The following is a 15,436-nucleotide window of genomic DNA, read 5'->3' on the forward strand; positions in this document are numbered from 1 at the left end:
CAGTATTTTATTGTGATGTCTTCATTGTTCTTTATTTTATTTAATTTTGTTTTTGGCACTCCAGTCAATTTGAGAAATGCAGCTAAGCGACAGCTGCACTCACAATTTACTTGACGTATTCTTGACCATTAGTGAAACTTCTTTCTTCTTTTCGATTGACTTGACTCGTCTTCCATTCGCATTCGCCATTCGCTATTCGCCATTCACATTTTCCATTTCCATTTGCCATTTTCAAGCAACATTTTTATCTATCAATACCGCGCACCCATTGCCATTAATTTGTGAGGCATTTGTCGCCACTTGGCTTTTAGTTCGCAACCCGACATCGGATGAAGGTATCTCTAGGTAAAGGGAGCTGTGAAGGCAGAGGAGGCAAAGGGACTCGTCTGCCTGACTGATTGCAGTTTAAAATGCGTTGCACTTTACAGCAATTGGTTGCACTTTACGGAAGCTGCATTGGGTATCTCCAACTTCTATATAAAATCTCGCAGTTAAGTGCACCTTTAAGCTTACATTGTGATTGAAACGAACACTTGATGGTATCTGAATAAATATACTTCAATTTGTGTGACAATGCTGTGAAAAGACTTTAAATGCAGGATATTATTAGCTATATTCAAGCACGTTTCAAGTGTTGGTATTTGCACTTTACTGATATGTATTCATTTGCCAATATTAAATTATCTCTTGGAAGAGACCTTTGTTCGTACGAGCAGAGGTTGGCCCCTAATTAGATTGCGTATTAGTATTAGTGAAATCCAATTTGAGCTCACGTAATGATTAAGAGGCCGACACATTGCAGAAAAACTTTGATAGTTCTTGCTAAAGTTGTTCGGCACAGCCCGAGGTGTTCAATAAGGCTGGACAGTCGCTTTACTGGCATCCAGATAGACAGACATACAGACAGGACGAGGCTGAGGCTGAGGCTGCTGATCCTGGAACGTGTGCTCGTAATAAGCTGCGTGTCTGCACAGCTGCCGTGGGCAAATGGGAACGCATCACGTCCGCGTCCATCATGTTGGAGAACATTCGAGTCGGCGGCTCTTTCATAAACACAAACGACTTAATAACTGGAAACTAGGGCTGCAAGCGACGGTGTAAGGGGCGTAGGGGGCGGGGCGTAAGGGTGTTTACCAGTTCGTTGACACTAAATGGCACTTTGGGGCCGTACACTGAGAAAAGTCAACAATGCCGTCCTTTGCTCGCTCGCTGGCTCGCTCGGTTTATTAAAAGGGCTCAGGTGAATGTCTGGTCGCCATTTTGCACAGCAGGTGAATCAGTTCCAGGCGCCAGCCAATGTTCTTCTTCTACTAGCACTCCTGCTGTGTTTACTTAAGTGAGACCAGCATCCACATGCCATTCGTATTCAAAGATTCCCAAACGTCTGTCTGTCGTCCGGCTGGTTATCGTGTTCCCAGCAGCTGTGTGATTCCTGTTCAGCTCTCAGTCAAGTAGTTTTTTTTTTAGATGAAAAGTTTCTTCAATAGACATTCAAAGGTCATTTGAATTTTGACCTCGTCAACTTGTTTTCCATTTTTTCCGTATTAAAATAAGCAAATACCAAGCAACCGTTTATTAGAACTAGTCTGATGAGCACTTGCATAAAAGGTCACAGCAGCTGATGAGTTTCTCAAAGAAATAGAAAATTACAAAATCCTTTTAATTAATAAGCAAATATGTTACACATGTCGAGTGAAAAACACGCTACTTTTGCTGCAGGGAAAACAGAACAATAAATGGCAAATACTTAACTGCCACTTACCATTTACAGCTTTGCAATGCTGATCATTAATTTCCAGACACAACATCGAAGTTGGAGAGCTTCCAAAGCGCTCGAAAACAATACTCGAAATCGTGTTTATCCACTGTAGCACCCTTAACTTTTATTGGTCTTTAGTTGCGTTGACGGCAACGATGGCACGTGGAAGAAGAAGCTGGAACAGGAACAGGAGTTGGAGGTGGTTAAAGCACGAGGAGCAAGAAAAACAACAATCAACACCATTTGCCGCTACAAATTAAGCTTCGAGCAAACAAATCGTGCAAACTTCCCCCCAAGACTTTTGCATTTCATTGCTGTTCGGTCATGTTGTTGCTTGTTTTATGTGTATGTCGATGTCTTGTCTACACTTGCACCGTCTGCCTTACTCACTTCTTTTCAACAACACTCTGGCAATTTTTTATTCCATTTACAAGTCAAAACTTTGGTCGATTTCGGTTTTATTTACAACAACAATATTAAAACACCTCAGATTACAGACTTAAAATGAAATATTTGCAACTGACATAACATATATTTGATAAATATATAGTTATTACTACCGCTTGCTCTAATTTTTGACCATGCCAATTTCATTTGATTCACACTGCGTATACTTAACCTAAGCAAAATTCATTGTTGCTAGCTTATCTCTAACTAGTAAATGTTTATTTAAATTGCTTATTTAGTGCTTTCATTTTAACTTGAGTCTAATGTGTGTATTTTGCAGTTATGAAAATTAATTAGCTTAAGATGTTTCCCTTAGGTATAAACACTTCAGGAAATTTTCAATTTTCTTGGCAGAGCTGTGTTTGGACTGCATAAAATATTATTTAAATAACTTTATAAACACTCGTAATGCCAATTGGAATAGTGTAGACTCCATAAATGATTTAATTATTAATTAATTTCAATACAAATTTAGCAAAGTATATTAAATGACAGCCACAATTAAATCTGTTCGTATTAATTAAATTTAACAGAAAGAACAAATCGAATCGATTTGTTGACAGTTATTTTATTTAATTGTGAATTTAATGACATGTGAAAATGTTTTATTCATTTACTTATTGCCTCGAAGGGAAATCTCAATTCAAAAATATACGTATGCGAAATGAAGTTGTGACGACAAACCGCACTTAAAATTTGTGTTTTGAAATGTTTAGCGGCAGGTAAATTAAATGAATACAATTTCAAAAGTTTGAAATAATTAAATGTTGTATAATTCTATTTACGGTTCGTTTTGTAATTTATTTATTTGGAGAAACTTGTTAGGGGATTGTTTGAGCATACAAGTATAGTATTTCATGACGTTGCAACGCTTTGGCACGTGTTTAATCCTACTAAGTATGCCGTCAAAACATTCGAATCCCGGTCACAGGACCTCCGGCTCACGGTTGTCATAAAATGTTAAATATAAATTTATGGCGGACAGCGCGCTTGTGGCATACTAAACACAATGATGCCTGGATGAGTCTTACGGGTTCTGGACCGAAACACATTAGCAAAATGAAGCTGTTTCGATTACGGTTACAATGCAACAGATTTGCTCTATTGTTATCTTTATTTTGTGGGAACATTTGCTTACACCAAATGTGATGATGATATGATAGAATTTGGACAGGTTTTGATACATCATCTTCATAGATACATTTAGAAGAGCCTACTTAATCATACTCATAATGTTCAGGGTTTATGTCGAATTTATATTGTTGTTTCTTTCTCATTGTACGAGTACAACAAATATTTGCTGACACATTGTTATTAGATCATGCTAAATTTTGGAAAAATATTATATTTGTTAATGTAATATATATAACTATATTGCTTTTGTAATGAACAGAAATTACGATGGAGCTGTGACACTGTTTTCACCCGACGGGCATCTGCTGCAAGTGGGCTACGCTCAGGAGGCGGTACTAAGGGGCTCCACAGTGGTAGTGGTGTATATAATATTAAATAATTATTTGTATTAATAAGTTTGCCTAGGTCGGACTGTGCACCAAGGATTGCATTGTGCTGGGCGTGGAAAAGAAGGCTGTTGATATTCTGCAAATTGAACGTACAGTTCGTAAAATTCGAAAACTAGACGATCATATTATCATAACATTTGCGGGTCTTACGGCCGATGCTCGTGTCCTGATAGATCGTGCCCAGGCCGAGGCACAGAGTCATCGCCTGAACCGTGAGCGACCAGCAACTGTGGAGTATATAACACGGTTTGTAAATGTTTGTTAATCCGGATTCAACTGATGTTTATTGTGTTTCCATTGACAGGTACATTGCCAGCTTGAAGCAGTTGTATACGCAGAGCAATGGACTTCGGCCATATGGTGTATCCTGCCTCGTGGGTGGCTTCGATGATGATGGCCAGCCGCATCTGTTCCAGACCGAACCCTCGGGCATCTATTACGAGTGGCAGGCCAATTCCACGGGACGTTTGGGCCAAACAATGCGTGGGTATCTGGAGAAGAATGCCAGTGAGATGATTGCTGCCCCCAACGAAGAAGTAGCCATCAAGCATGTGGTGCGCGCCTTGCACCTGACCACATCCCTGGACGCCAGCTTCTTTGAGGTGGCTGTGCTCAAGCGTAAGCAGCCGATGACCATGGTCAGTCCCGAGACGTTGGTCTCCTTGGTCAACCTCATTAAGCAGGAGATTGCCGAGGAGCAGGCGAAACAAAAGCTGCGTACCGCGACTTGATTTCCAGTTCCGAGTGCGTGAATCAAAATTTTTTGTTGAATTCTTGTTAAATTCACGTTTGCCAGAGGCGCATTTGTTAGCCTTTCAGTCCAATCAAGACTTGATGGAACTTTTTTTTCTTCCTCTCGCCAATTTAATTTTAACCTCTGCCCTTTTTATTTGGCTTAGGCAGCGGGAAGTGGTAAAGGGGGAGCTAAAAGTAATCAGCACGAAAAATGTGTAAAGTGAGCAAATCACTTAATTTGCCTCAAGGGCATGTTTATATGTATACTTCATCTCATCGTCCAAACACCGCTCTCAATCCTGTCCAGGCACGTTGAAAGTTATCAAGTTATCTGAACTTGGCCAGCTTTTGTGCTCAGACAACAGGATGGCAAAAAAAAAGCGAGTTAAGAACTTTTAAGTGAAAATGGGAATTGAATTTACGCCAAAATTGCATACCCGTACACACACACACACACACTCACCTCACATACAGTAATTCACATACATATTCACACATTGGCAGTTTGTTTGTTGCTTTCAATATTTTCCCACCAAGCGCCTAGAGTTGGCCAAGTGTTTTAATCAAATGTGTGCCTTGGGTAAAGCCCGCCTCAAATTCTATGATTGAAGCTATCGGCTAAAGCAAACTACATTCGGTTGTATGTATGTATGTGTAATTCCGAAGAAGAGAAAACATTAAACAGTGCACAGTTAATGTTTGCCAAGCTGTAAATGCTAATTGTTGGACCATTGTAAGTCCATCTTAAACTTTGGAGTATATAAGGTTCGATTAGTTTGAAGAATGAGCAACTCTTTTAATTGATGGGCTCCTTTTTTCAACATCAATTGTTTGATATGGTATGGTTACTTTATTTTTCTATATAAAGGTACTGGATTTCATTGCTCCCAGCAATGATCAGCAATCTTACGAAACTTTAAACTATACTTTAAGCTCCGTCAAGTAATGATTAACATTGCTTAAAAATAGGTTTGAGAGTCTTTATCGGTTATAATCATCATTATTCTATGAGTTTATTATTTTGCTAAAAAAGAATACTTATTTCTTGAATTTTATTTTTTTGCTCAAAACTAATGATTATTTTATGAGTAAAATAATAAAAATCATAAATTTGAAGATCATGGTGAAATTTCAAGTTTTTTTTACAGTTACTAGAAGTGAATGATTTTTTCAATTAAAAAAAAAACAATCATTTACTGTTCCCGGCTTTAATTAATTTTGTTGTTGTTTGAGAAAGTTTAGGTGGTTTTTCTGAGATTTGTGAAGGACACACTGATTTGTTTAAAAATACAAGTTTGAGTTCCATTGCATTTTTACTGAATTTCTTTTGGCTTTATTAAGTTTGTAATATAATCTTTACGGTATTCAAAACTAACATTTAAGACTCGTCATACCCGCTTGCATAATTTCATCGGTCAGCAGCAAATTGCAGGCGATGATGGAACATGAGTTTAGCATCTGTTTCTTCACGCAGTAGTTATCGAAGACACGATCCACTGTGGGATCCATTGTCTCGCCCGTGGCTAGATTCAGTCCAACCAGTTGCTCCCGCTCTCTGGCAGCCGTGGTCAACTTGACAATGGTGTCCTGGACATCGAAGCCGCTATTGATGGCCAACGTTTTGGATATAACGAGCAGCGAGTTGGCAAAGAGCTGAACACCCAATTGTGGTTTTCGCTTCACCGAATACTTGAACTTGGTCAGCTCATTGAAGGCGAACAATTCAAAGGCTCCAGCGCCGGGAACAAGGCAACCATCGTTGAAGGTATTTTGAATAGCATGAAGGCCATCGCGAATGGCATCCTTAATGGTAGCCACTTGGCATCCAGATGGAGCACGAATCAAGATGGTTACCGAGCTGGGATTGCGACACTGCTCAACAAAAGTATACTTCGTTTCGCCCAGCTGTTTCTCATACACCAGACCCGCATAGCCTAGCTGCTCCTCTCTTAGATCCTCCAGAGAATAGACTGCTTCTCCGCCGCAAGCCCGCATGAGACGCTCCATATTGAGACGCTTGGCACGTCGCAACGCCAGGATGCCATCGCCAGCAAGGGCCTCCAAGGAGGGCAGATCGATTCCCTTCTGATTGATGACCACAAATCCTCGAGAGTTATCATGGCACAGCTTACGCTTCAGCTCGATAATCTTGGCCACACGCAGATCGATGAAACGATGCTCCTCGGTCACACACCTCTCTCTCTCCTCCGCGGTCTTGTAGCAGAGCACGGAATCGACGCAGGTCTTCTCCAGCTCCAGCGACACGTTGCAAGTCAGTATGAAGGCGTGCTCCAAGGACGTGGGCATGTTGGCATGACGTCCGCCGTGATCAAGGACTATTCCCTCTACCAACTGCGTGTCCATTGTCGTTCGATGTATCATGACCATCAGTTCAATCATATTGAGATCCAAAGGCTGCTGTCCAGCTTGTCGAATGCACATCACTGCGTCCACACAGATTTTGGCCAGTAAGTCAGCCAGACTGACATCTACTTTGGTTCTCAGACTAGTCTGTGTCAGGGCCAGCAATATGTCCTGTTCAATCTCAACTGGCATGCAGAAAGAGCTGAGCAGCTCCAGGGCTTTGTCCTTGGCTCGCATGATACCCTCGGTGAGCAGGCGGGGATGCAGTCCCTCCGCTATGAGCAGCTCTGCCTGCTTCAGCATCTCGCCAATCAGCAGCACAGTGGAGGTGGTGCCATCTCCAGTTGCCGCATCCTGGGCAGTGCTGGCTCTTGCAATCATCGCTGCCGTCGGATGGCAAAAGTTCATCTCCTGCAGCAATACATTGCCATCCTTGGTGATCTTAATGTCGCCCGCCGGCGAAATAAGCATCTTAGTAGTGCCCCTTGGCCCCAGATTGGAACCCATCAGTCGCTGCAGTCCCATTGCCGCCGTCATGTTGACGGCCAATGCTTGAGCGGCACGAGCAACCTCTGCCTTGGGATTCAGCATACTTATACTTGCCATATTGGAATGCGCTCGTTATACCTGCAACTTTATTCTAAAATAATCCCGTCTCTATTTGCAATAAGCCGCTTTCAAGTTTTCAATTCGAATGACAGACAAATAAATACACAGAAATAGAAAGGAAAACAATAAAATATCAAGGCGTACTTGCTTCAAGATGTATATGCGAGGGCAGTTTTATAATATGAAGCTATAATAATTTAATAATTTCAAAGGTAAAGTTCAAAATTTAACTTTCAGTTAAAATAAATATATTTTGTGAAAAAATCCAAAAGAAAATGTAACTAATTTTATTTTGTTTTATTATATTTTATTAAATTAGATACAATATTAAATATTAACTCTTAAAGGGTATATACAGTTTCATGGTGCTAGCAACTAATGAGGCCTTCAACTCAAGTAACTAATTTAAAAAGTAGTAAGGTTAAGAAATTTCAAAGAGAAAAGAAATAAATATTTAATTTATTATCATTCTTCTCAGCTCTGGGTTATTCAAAAATATTAACAGAGATAGATGAAAGATATTTAAGTTTACATCTGTAAAATTTAATAAAATGTGCTGTATCTTTAATAATGTATTAATTTAGTCTATTAATAGTCAACTATAAGCAGTCCACTAAAGAATATATTAAATTATTAAATTAAAATATATTATTAGTTAAATATATATTATTAATTAACAGAACAAGGTTAAAAAGTTTACAAATATAAACTATAAGCTAAAAGATTTAAAAAACTAAGCCAAGAAGTTAAATTAAAAAGAAATAATAATTATTATACATGTCTAACATTTTTTTTCAAACTTTCCGTAAGCACAGGGTAAAAGAATAAAGATTGTCTATTCCTTTACATTTAGAGTCTTATCTTTTTTTTATTTTCGGTTACAAAACTGTTAAACTGTTTGCTTGATTGCCCAATCAAAATACACTTGGGACAGAAGCTGTTAATAGGAATTACTTAAAGCAATAGCAGACAGCGAAAGCAGTTAAGACCAATACTCTGTGCTTTTGCCAAACCAATAAGTCATGCCTTTATTATTACTTACAGCACCGCACTCCCCTTTGACACTCCGACACTTTGCAACTTGCCACTCACTTATTTACCTCGTCGAGTGTCGAGTGTCGAGTGCGGCGGAGTGGAAATGTTGCGTCTGCTATGGAGTTGTACTCAACATTACCACAGCTCGGCTATTGTTGCCCCATGAATGTCTTGCCTGGCGATCCAGTTTCTGTTTCTCTACTTGCCAAGCACTCACACTTTTCACACTTAATTTCATTAAGTAATTTTTCATACTGCAACTTTTATTGAGTTTTAAACTGGCAGAGCGCATAATGCGAGGACACAGCGAATGAGTGAGAAAGGAGACAGAGAAACTGTGCGAGAGAGAGAGAAGGAAGTGTTACCGTTTTGCTTAACACTACAATTGAGCAGATCCTGGCTTTATAACGTATACGCCATGTGTTCTGCTCCTGCATTGTGTGCTATACTTTTTCTTGTTGCTTTTGTCCCTTGAGAAGCTTCTTCTTACTCACTTTGCACTTACTCATTTTACGCCTTTTGTTTGTTGGCACTTGTTGCATTCGCTTTTGTGTTTGCTTTGTTTTCTTCATGCTGAGTTGTTGCTTTGTTGTTTTTGCCGTCCCCTTTTATTCATTATTTTACCGTTTTCTACTAAAAACAATTCGCCTTTTCATTTCAGGCTTTCCAATTTTATTCATAAAGCAATCAAATAAATGAAAAACTTTATTTCTTGGTCAACAGCTACGCACTTAACTGATTGCTTATTATGTCCTGTAATCATTGCAGGTGGGTAGGTAAGAACTATTTTATTGCAGTTTTTTAAATTTTACTCATGAAGAGGAACAAAATAAATCACAATAGAATTGCCAAAACAACATCTACTTCTTTTGTTTGCTGTCCGCTGGCACTTTGTAGTTGGGTTAACAAAAATTCTTTCATGAAAACAGTGCAGTTCAATTTGTTCAGCATACCCTGTAAAAAACCAAAAATTGAAAAGAGTGTACCACAAAACAAAGCAAATAATAGTAGATGACAATTAATTTACAAATGCTCGTATGTATTTATTTATGTCTCTATTGACAGTATGAAAACAATTTATTGTATTCTGAACTTGCAGATCTTAAATACAGAGTAACATTTATTTGTGCTTATGATACTGAGCACTATTTCATGTTTACCTATTGAAATAGATTTTGAAAGGTGAATACAAAAGGAAGAATGTTTTTCGTGCAGTTTTGTTTTCTCTTTCAAAAAATACATATTTGAAAATGGGTTTTTGAACAGAAAATGAAATATATCGCTGCATGACATGAATGTGATTTGTCATGAGCACGATGAGAGCCTATAAGGGTTTAAAAAGTCTTTTATTCAATTTAATTAATAATAAGTTCTGTTAAAATGTTTTTAATTCGTTTACTTACTTATTAGATTTTTTATTTATTTATTATTAAAACATTTACATTATTGTATCAAAATTAATCGTAAGCAATGAATTTATAAATATTCTAGCATATAATTAACCCATGATTTGATTTTTTAACCATTTTATTTTCGTCTTTCTCTCTACATCTAGTTAGCCACGGTTTGAACACTTTGTGGTGTCTTCGGGATTGAAATGGCTGGTCGAAGGGTTTAGCTGACCAAAGAGCGATTTATAGCCACCGCTGCAAATGAGTTAACTTTGGTGGCTGCCAAACTTTTCATAACTTTCCAAAGTAAATGCGGACCTTTGCGTTAATTGAAGCTGTGGGCTTTTCTAAGCGCCCAAGCGTCGCAGAATACAAAGTCTAACGGCTTCTGATTAACCCGTTGGGAGGCGCATCTTCAAGCTGGTGGAAGTAGAAGAAAAGAATCGCCGCGTGATTATCGAGATGAGATTCGCCTGGACGGACTTCAAGTGAAGGGTGACCCGTTCCAGTTCCCTGCTGTGGGTTCATCAGCCGCTGTGGTTTAAATCAAGTTAGGTTCAGTGGGTCGTATCGTTTGACATGTCTCCCTCTAATAAGCTAAATGAAAACAAAAATGTCAGCTTGTCAGTCAGCCAGTCAGTCAGTCCGTCGTAAATGGACGCCAAAGTAACTTAATAAGTTGCCTCACACAATAATTGGAATTTATGAGTCATTTTCCTGTGGCACTCGCCTTCTAAGATAAAAAAAAGGACATTGGTCCATTGGGTGGAGGTATTTGGTCACAGTTCTGGACACTACACCCTCAACTCTTGACTTGTGCTAAACAAAGCGCGTAATGCGTGCCCAGCACCAAGGCAAGGGTTATGGACCCAGGCCCAATCCTCTGTCTTCTCAAGCGGTGACCAAATAGCAAAGTGGAAGGAAAAAAGAGAAAAAGTTTGCGCCAAGTTAAAGTGCTTTTAAAAAACCATTAACGTCATTTCCTGTGCTGTCTGTGCGTCGACCTCGTCGTCTGTTCCTCAGTGAATGAAAAACGGTGTGTGGTGTGGTTTGAATCCATCTTTACTTTGCTTAAGTGACATTGGCACAAACAAAAATATCTGCAAGATCTGCATTTGTACCAAGAATTTGTAAATGGCCACAAACGAGTGTTTTAATCAGACTGCTTTCCATGTGAATTTCGTGTTTGATTTATTAGCTCGTCGATCGCTATCCTGTGAGCGCAGAACGTTAGTTTGTCCCTGGTTTGCGTCGGTATTTTGTAGAGCTAATAGCTTTGGGGTCCAATATTGTGTTAAATCTGGCAACTTTTGGGCTCGCTTTTGACCTGTGGAGACTCTATCAGAACCAATGTCAGGTGCCAAAAGATCTGCAACTCCATAGCTTTTTTTAGGAAGAGCGGATCGTTTCAAGGTCTTGTGAAGAAAATGTGGTTTCGAGGTTAAATAGCGATTTAAATCGGGCAATTTCGGCGATCGCTTCGGATCTGCACCTCCTGATCCTCTTCTAGATCCTGCTGATCGAGCTGATTCCTTGCGAAGAGTCTGTGGTTTTGAACTAAAATATAGTTTAAGATCAGGCAACTTTGTTAATCGCTTAAGGTTAGTAGAAGATCTTTGGATAACAGCACTTCCCGATCCTCTTCCTGAACGATATGATCCTGTTGATTCGTTCCGAAAACCATGTTTTTTTGAGGTTAGGTTGTTTGTTACATTAGGTAACATTGTGGATCGCTTTGGACCTGCTGATGATCTTGAAAAGATATCTGCATCACCTGATCCTCTTCTGGAATCAACTGATTTTTGCTTTGTAGAAGCTACACCAATAAAAGATCTTGAAATGCCATCTCGCTTATAACCTGGTAAGAGATCTAGATTTTTTGAGCCTGTTTTAAAAGCAGTAGATAGTGTTGATTCTTTCTTTTTAAGCGTAGTTGGATCTATGTTCTTTTCTGTTTCATTTGGAGTTTCAAAGGTATCAAGATTCTCCATGTTGAAATGATTCTTCGTTGTTGAATCTTTGTTTTTTGCATCAGCAAATCTAGAGGATCTTTTGTGCTTTGTAGAAACCACACCAATAAGAGATCTCGAAATACCATCGCGTTTAAGTTCTGGCAAGTGATCAGAGCCTCCTAAGCCTCTCTTAGATGTAGTCGACAGTGTTGATTCTATATCTTGAGGTTGAGTTTTAGTATCCCTTGGAATTTCAATGAAATCGACACTCTTAATGTCGGGATTCTCTGCTGATTGAGTATTAGTTTGATTTTGAATTTCAAAGGACTTGACGCTCTCCAGGGTGGGCATATCTTTGTACCGTAGACACTTGGTGAGTCCAGTCTGGACGCAAGGCTTAAAAGGACGCTCTGCAGATGCCATATTTGTAATTTTGAGGCAATCGTCAAATATTTTATTGTGTTGCTTTGCATTTTCCTGGCGGCATTTCTCCCGATGTTCGTACTTTTCGTAGGCCAAGTCCGCCTTGGAAAGATATCCTGGCCAGCAAGTGTCACGGGTTGTATTTCGACGAATCATTTGACGCTCCGGCATTATGCCGACCTGGTTATCGCGTTTATAATCGCTTACAACTTTGGCCAGTGGATACAATGGTCGTCCCATCTCTTGGGATTCCTTTATTACCCCGGTTGCTTCCTCAAAAAAGGCCAAATCATCCTTCAAATTCGGATCATCTTGGCAAGCCGCTGTACGCAACAGCTCATCCTTATGTTGTTGCAGGAACTGTTGCCGTTGTCCGCAGAGAGCTTCACGCAGGTCCTTGGTTACTTTCATCTGTCGCTCCTTTTCGGCATTAAAGAATCGTTTGTTAGCCTCCGCATTTCTATAGCGTGTGGCAATTTCATAACGTCGTATTTCTGCATTCCGTTGTTTCTTCTCCGCTTCAAGTTTGCGCTCGTCTAGCTCATAGGCTCGCCGCTGCCTGGATAGTTCCTCTTGTCGGCATTTTCGGCCCATCTCATGCACTTCAACCTCTGCTTCATACACTTCCTCTCTGTCAGCTCGTCTCTGCTCCTCCTGCAGCTTCTTCTCCTGCTGCAGCTGACCAAGCTGTGCGGCTTTGGACTCCCGATTTCGTATCTGATTGTCACGCATCTCCAAGATTTGTTTGCTATAGCGACCTTGTAGATTACGTTGTGCTACTTGAGTAACGCATCTTATGCGATTATCAATTTGTTCACATATATTCTCGACTATTGGGGATGAGATATAATACAGAGTTTAGGTAATTGTAGATTAACTTACATTTAGCTTTCTCCGCTTTTTCCTTGAGGGCATCCTTATAGGCATTTCGGCAAAACTCACGTTTGCTGACCGCCAGCTCCTTGGCCGCCTTGTCCTCTTTTTCCTGTAGGCACTTGTACTGTTCTCGCTCAACAATTGATTCGTAAATCTCTTGTTCCCTGGCGTCCAGCTTACGTTGACGTCTCTCTTCGAGATCCTGTAAGAAATATGCACGCATAGAAAGCGATTTCTCCTTTTGTTCAGCTTTCTCCTGCTCCTCAGTATTTTGACCAAATGGTATCAAGACCTCCGGGCACTGTTGATCTTCCAAGCGCCTCTGACGCAGTGCATCCTGTGCTATTTCCGCATTGATGGCATCATTATATTTACGTTGCTTGATGGTTTCACTCTGCTGCAGAGCATGGTGAAGGGCACGTGGTCCTGGCTTCATTAGATGCAGGATTTGATTGGCACGCATAATCCTTTCCTTGCGCTGCTCATCCAACAATTGTTTGGCCCGTTGATCTTTGGTCCGTTCGATCAGTTGTTCATCCCTGGTTTTCTGAAGTGTATCTTCGTCTGTTACCTGATGATTGTGAACATTTGTGAAGCACTCGCAAAGGGCATCGCTGCCATCCCTAAGATATTGCTTATACCGTTGCTCCTCCTCGACCGCAGCCAACACCTCTCGTCTTTCATCCTGTCTCGATCTGGACAAGATGCCCTCAAAGCGTTTCGATGATAATACAGTTGGCCGAATTCCCGATTCCTTCCTTACGAACTCCTTGTGGCCCGGTTGGGCACTACATGCCATATTGAGTTTCATAACTATTTAAGGGTATTTCATAACATCTAATGTATAGTGTTAACTCCAAAAATGAATGTGTACACTTTTCGCAATGTGCAAAAATCTGAAAAGAACTAACTACAGTAATTGTAATGTGTAATTGTGTGATGTCCTTTTTTTGTTTTTTATTTTTCTAGTGTTGTTTTGATGTGTACTGTTGTTTACCAGGGCTACTGTATATACATTTTGAAGTGTTCTAGTAAATTTAAGAGCTGGGTTTGTAAATAAGAGCTAAAAGCTAAAAAGAAAGGTCAAACCCGAAAAAAATGACCTACATAGATGAACGAAAAAAGGTTGTGGGTATCCTTTATAAGGATATATATTTATCTTAAATAAAAAATATGAATAGTGAAATTCTTACTTCCCAAAGTAATTTTAAAAGGGACAATTATTAGGAATTTTTAAATTTTTATTATAAATATTAAGTTGTCATTTCTTTTAAAAGAACAGCATTATTAAGGATTGTGGTTATTGTCAAATAATATTTCACTTGCTGACCTTAAATTTGAAGTTATTCGTATTGTAAGAGGAGAGTACGTTGACTTAATGAAGTTTAGGTCGATTTTTAATGTTTATAAATGTCCCCTTAAAGTCACCAAGTCAACTGTTTTACAAAGACGGAGAGAAAACTTTTGCCTTTGGTAGATATGCTGTTAACTTGTCCATTTACTTGACTGTCCCCCCAATTGGATAAACCTCAATTAGTTTTTTGCCTGCTTAATCAAATTAGGTAAAACCTTGGCAGGATGTACGATTCGTAGAGTAGGGGTTGATTGCAGAAATTTAGTAGAATGTAAAGGTGAAGTTGGTGTCCGGTCAACGGCCAAATGCTGCAAAATCCAATTCCCAGCTGGCGGAAAATTAAACAAAAAACTGTAATGAAATGGGAATCGAGAGGCGGGAAAGCAAAAGAAAAACAGAACAGCGCTGAGTAAAGTTGACTTTCATGCGAAAAGTTTTTTGTGAAAATCGCTGGGCGTGAATTTGTGCACGCAAAATATTGCGCTGCTTCTCCAGCCCCTAATGCAGGGGAGGGGGCGTGGCAGTGGAACGTGGAACCGTTTGGTGTGATCCTATGCCAAACACCGGCGATTATTGTTACAAAATGCAGCGGGCCGTGTAATTTTTTTGGCATGGAACACGCCGAGAAACTCAAAAATGGAAATTCAGACTTGAATTCACATTCACATTCACATTCTGATTCAGATTGAGATTCAAATTGCCCAAAGAAGCAGTCGGTCTCCTCTTGTTGAACTTTCAATGGCCACGGGACTGGGTGTCCGCCCCAGGGGATGCAAGGGGCGTGACATACGGTGAAACTGGGCGTCATTGTCTGCCACAGGCTTCTGAAAATTGTTTTGTGAAAATTAGTTTTTCAACTTTTCTCGTTCTTGTTCTTTTTCTTTACATTTCCATTTCATTTATATTATTATTTTTTTTTTGTACATTGCCATTTTGTATGAGAAATGAAAATCTAAACGCAGCATGCG

General features: G+C 39.7%; 3 protein-coding genes across 3 annotated transcripts; 1 reads left to right on the top strand and 2 right to left on the bottom strand.

The window, feature by feature from the left end:
- Positions 1-3,548: 3,548 nt before the first annotated feature.
- On the top strand, positions 3,549-4,600 carry LOC117784071 (proteasome subunit alpha type-7-1B). The gene is made up of 3 exons (XM_034621675.1): positions 3,549-3,693; positions 3,746-3,975; positions 4,034-4,600. Exons 1-3 carry the CDS (start codon positions 3,592-3,594, stop codon positions 4,458-4,460), a joined length of 759 nt encoding a protein of 252 aa, XP_034477566.1. The 5' UTR covers positions 3,549-3,591; the 3' UTR covers positions 4,461-4,600.
- A 1,189-nt stretch (positions 4,601-5,789) lies between these two features.
- Positions 5,790-7,523, bottom strand: LOC117784154 (T-complex protein 1 subunit zeta-like). Its single transcript, XM_034621811.1, has one exon. The coding sequence runs from the start codon at positions 7,432-7,434 to the stop codon at positions 5,836-5,838; it is 1,599 nt and encodes a 532-aa protein (XP_034477702.1). The 5' UTR covers positions 7,435-7,523; the 3' UTR covers positions 5,790-5,835.
- A 3,384-nt stretch (positions 7,524-10,907) lies between these two features.
- LOC117785157 (trichohyalin-like) lies at positions 10,908-14,051 on the bottom strand. Its single transcript, XM_034623062.1, has 2 exons — positions 13,121-14,051; positions 10,908-13,068 (listed from the first exon to the last, which is right to left on the bottom strand). The coding sequence occupies exons 1-2, from the start codon at positions 13,923-13,925 to the stop codon at positions 11,021-11,023; spliced, it is 2,853 nt and encodes a 950-aa protein (XP_034478953.1). The 5' UTR covers positions 13,926-14,051; the 3' UTR covers positions 10,908-11,020.
- Positions 14,052-15,436: the final 1,385 nt, after the last annotated feature.

Source organism: Drosophila innubila (genome assembly GCF_004354385.1).
Source record: "Drosophila innubila isolate TH190305 chromosome 2R unlocalized genomic scaffold, UK_Dinn_1.0 1_C_2R, whole genome shotgun sequence".
Taxonomy (NCBI): Eukaryota; Metazoa; Arthropoda; class Insecta; order Diptera; family Drosophilidae; genus Drosophila; species Drosophila innubila.

Coding starts and splice junctions, on each gene's coding strand:
- LOC117785157 (XM_034623062.1), bottom strand. CDS start 13,925: ATGAAACTCAATATGGCATGTAGTGCCCAACCGGGCCACAAGGAGTTC. Junction 13,069..13,120: donor AAAAGCGGAGAAAGCTAAAT/GTAAGTTAATCT, acceptor CATCCCCAATAG/TCGAGAATATATGTGAACAA.
- LOC117784071 (XM_034621675.1), top strand. CDS start 3,592: ATGAACAGAAATTACGATGGAGCTGTGACACTGTTTTCACCCGACGGG. Junction 3,694..3,745: donor TACTAAGGGGCTCCACAGTG/GTAGTGGTGTAT, acceptor AAGTTTGCCTAG/GTCGGACTGTGCACCAAGGA. Junction 3,976..4,033: donor ACTGTGGAGTATATAACACG/GTTTGTAAATGT, acceptor TTCCATTGACAG/GTACATTGCCAGCTTGAAGC.
- LOC117784154 (XM_034621811.1), bottom strand. CDS start 7,434: ATGGCAAGTATAAGTATGCTGAATCCCAAGGCAGAGGTTGCTCGTGCC.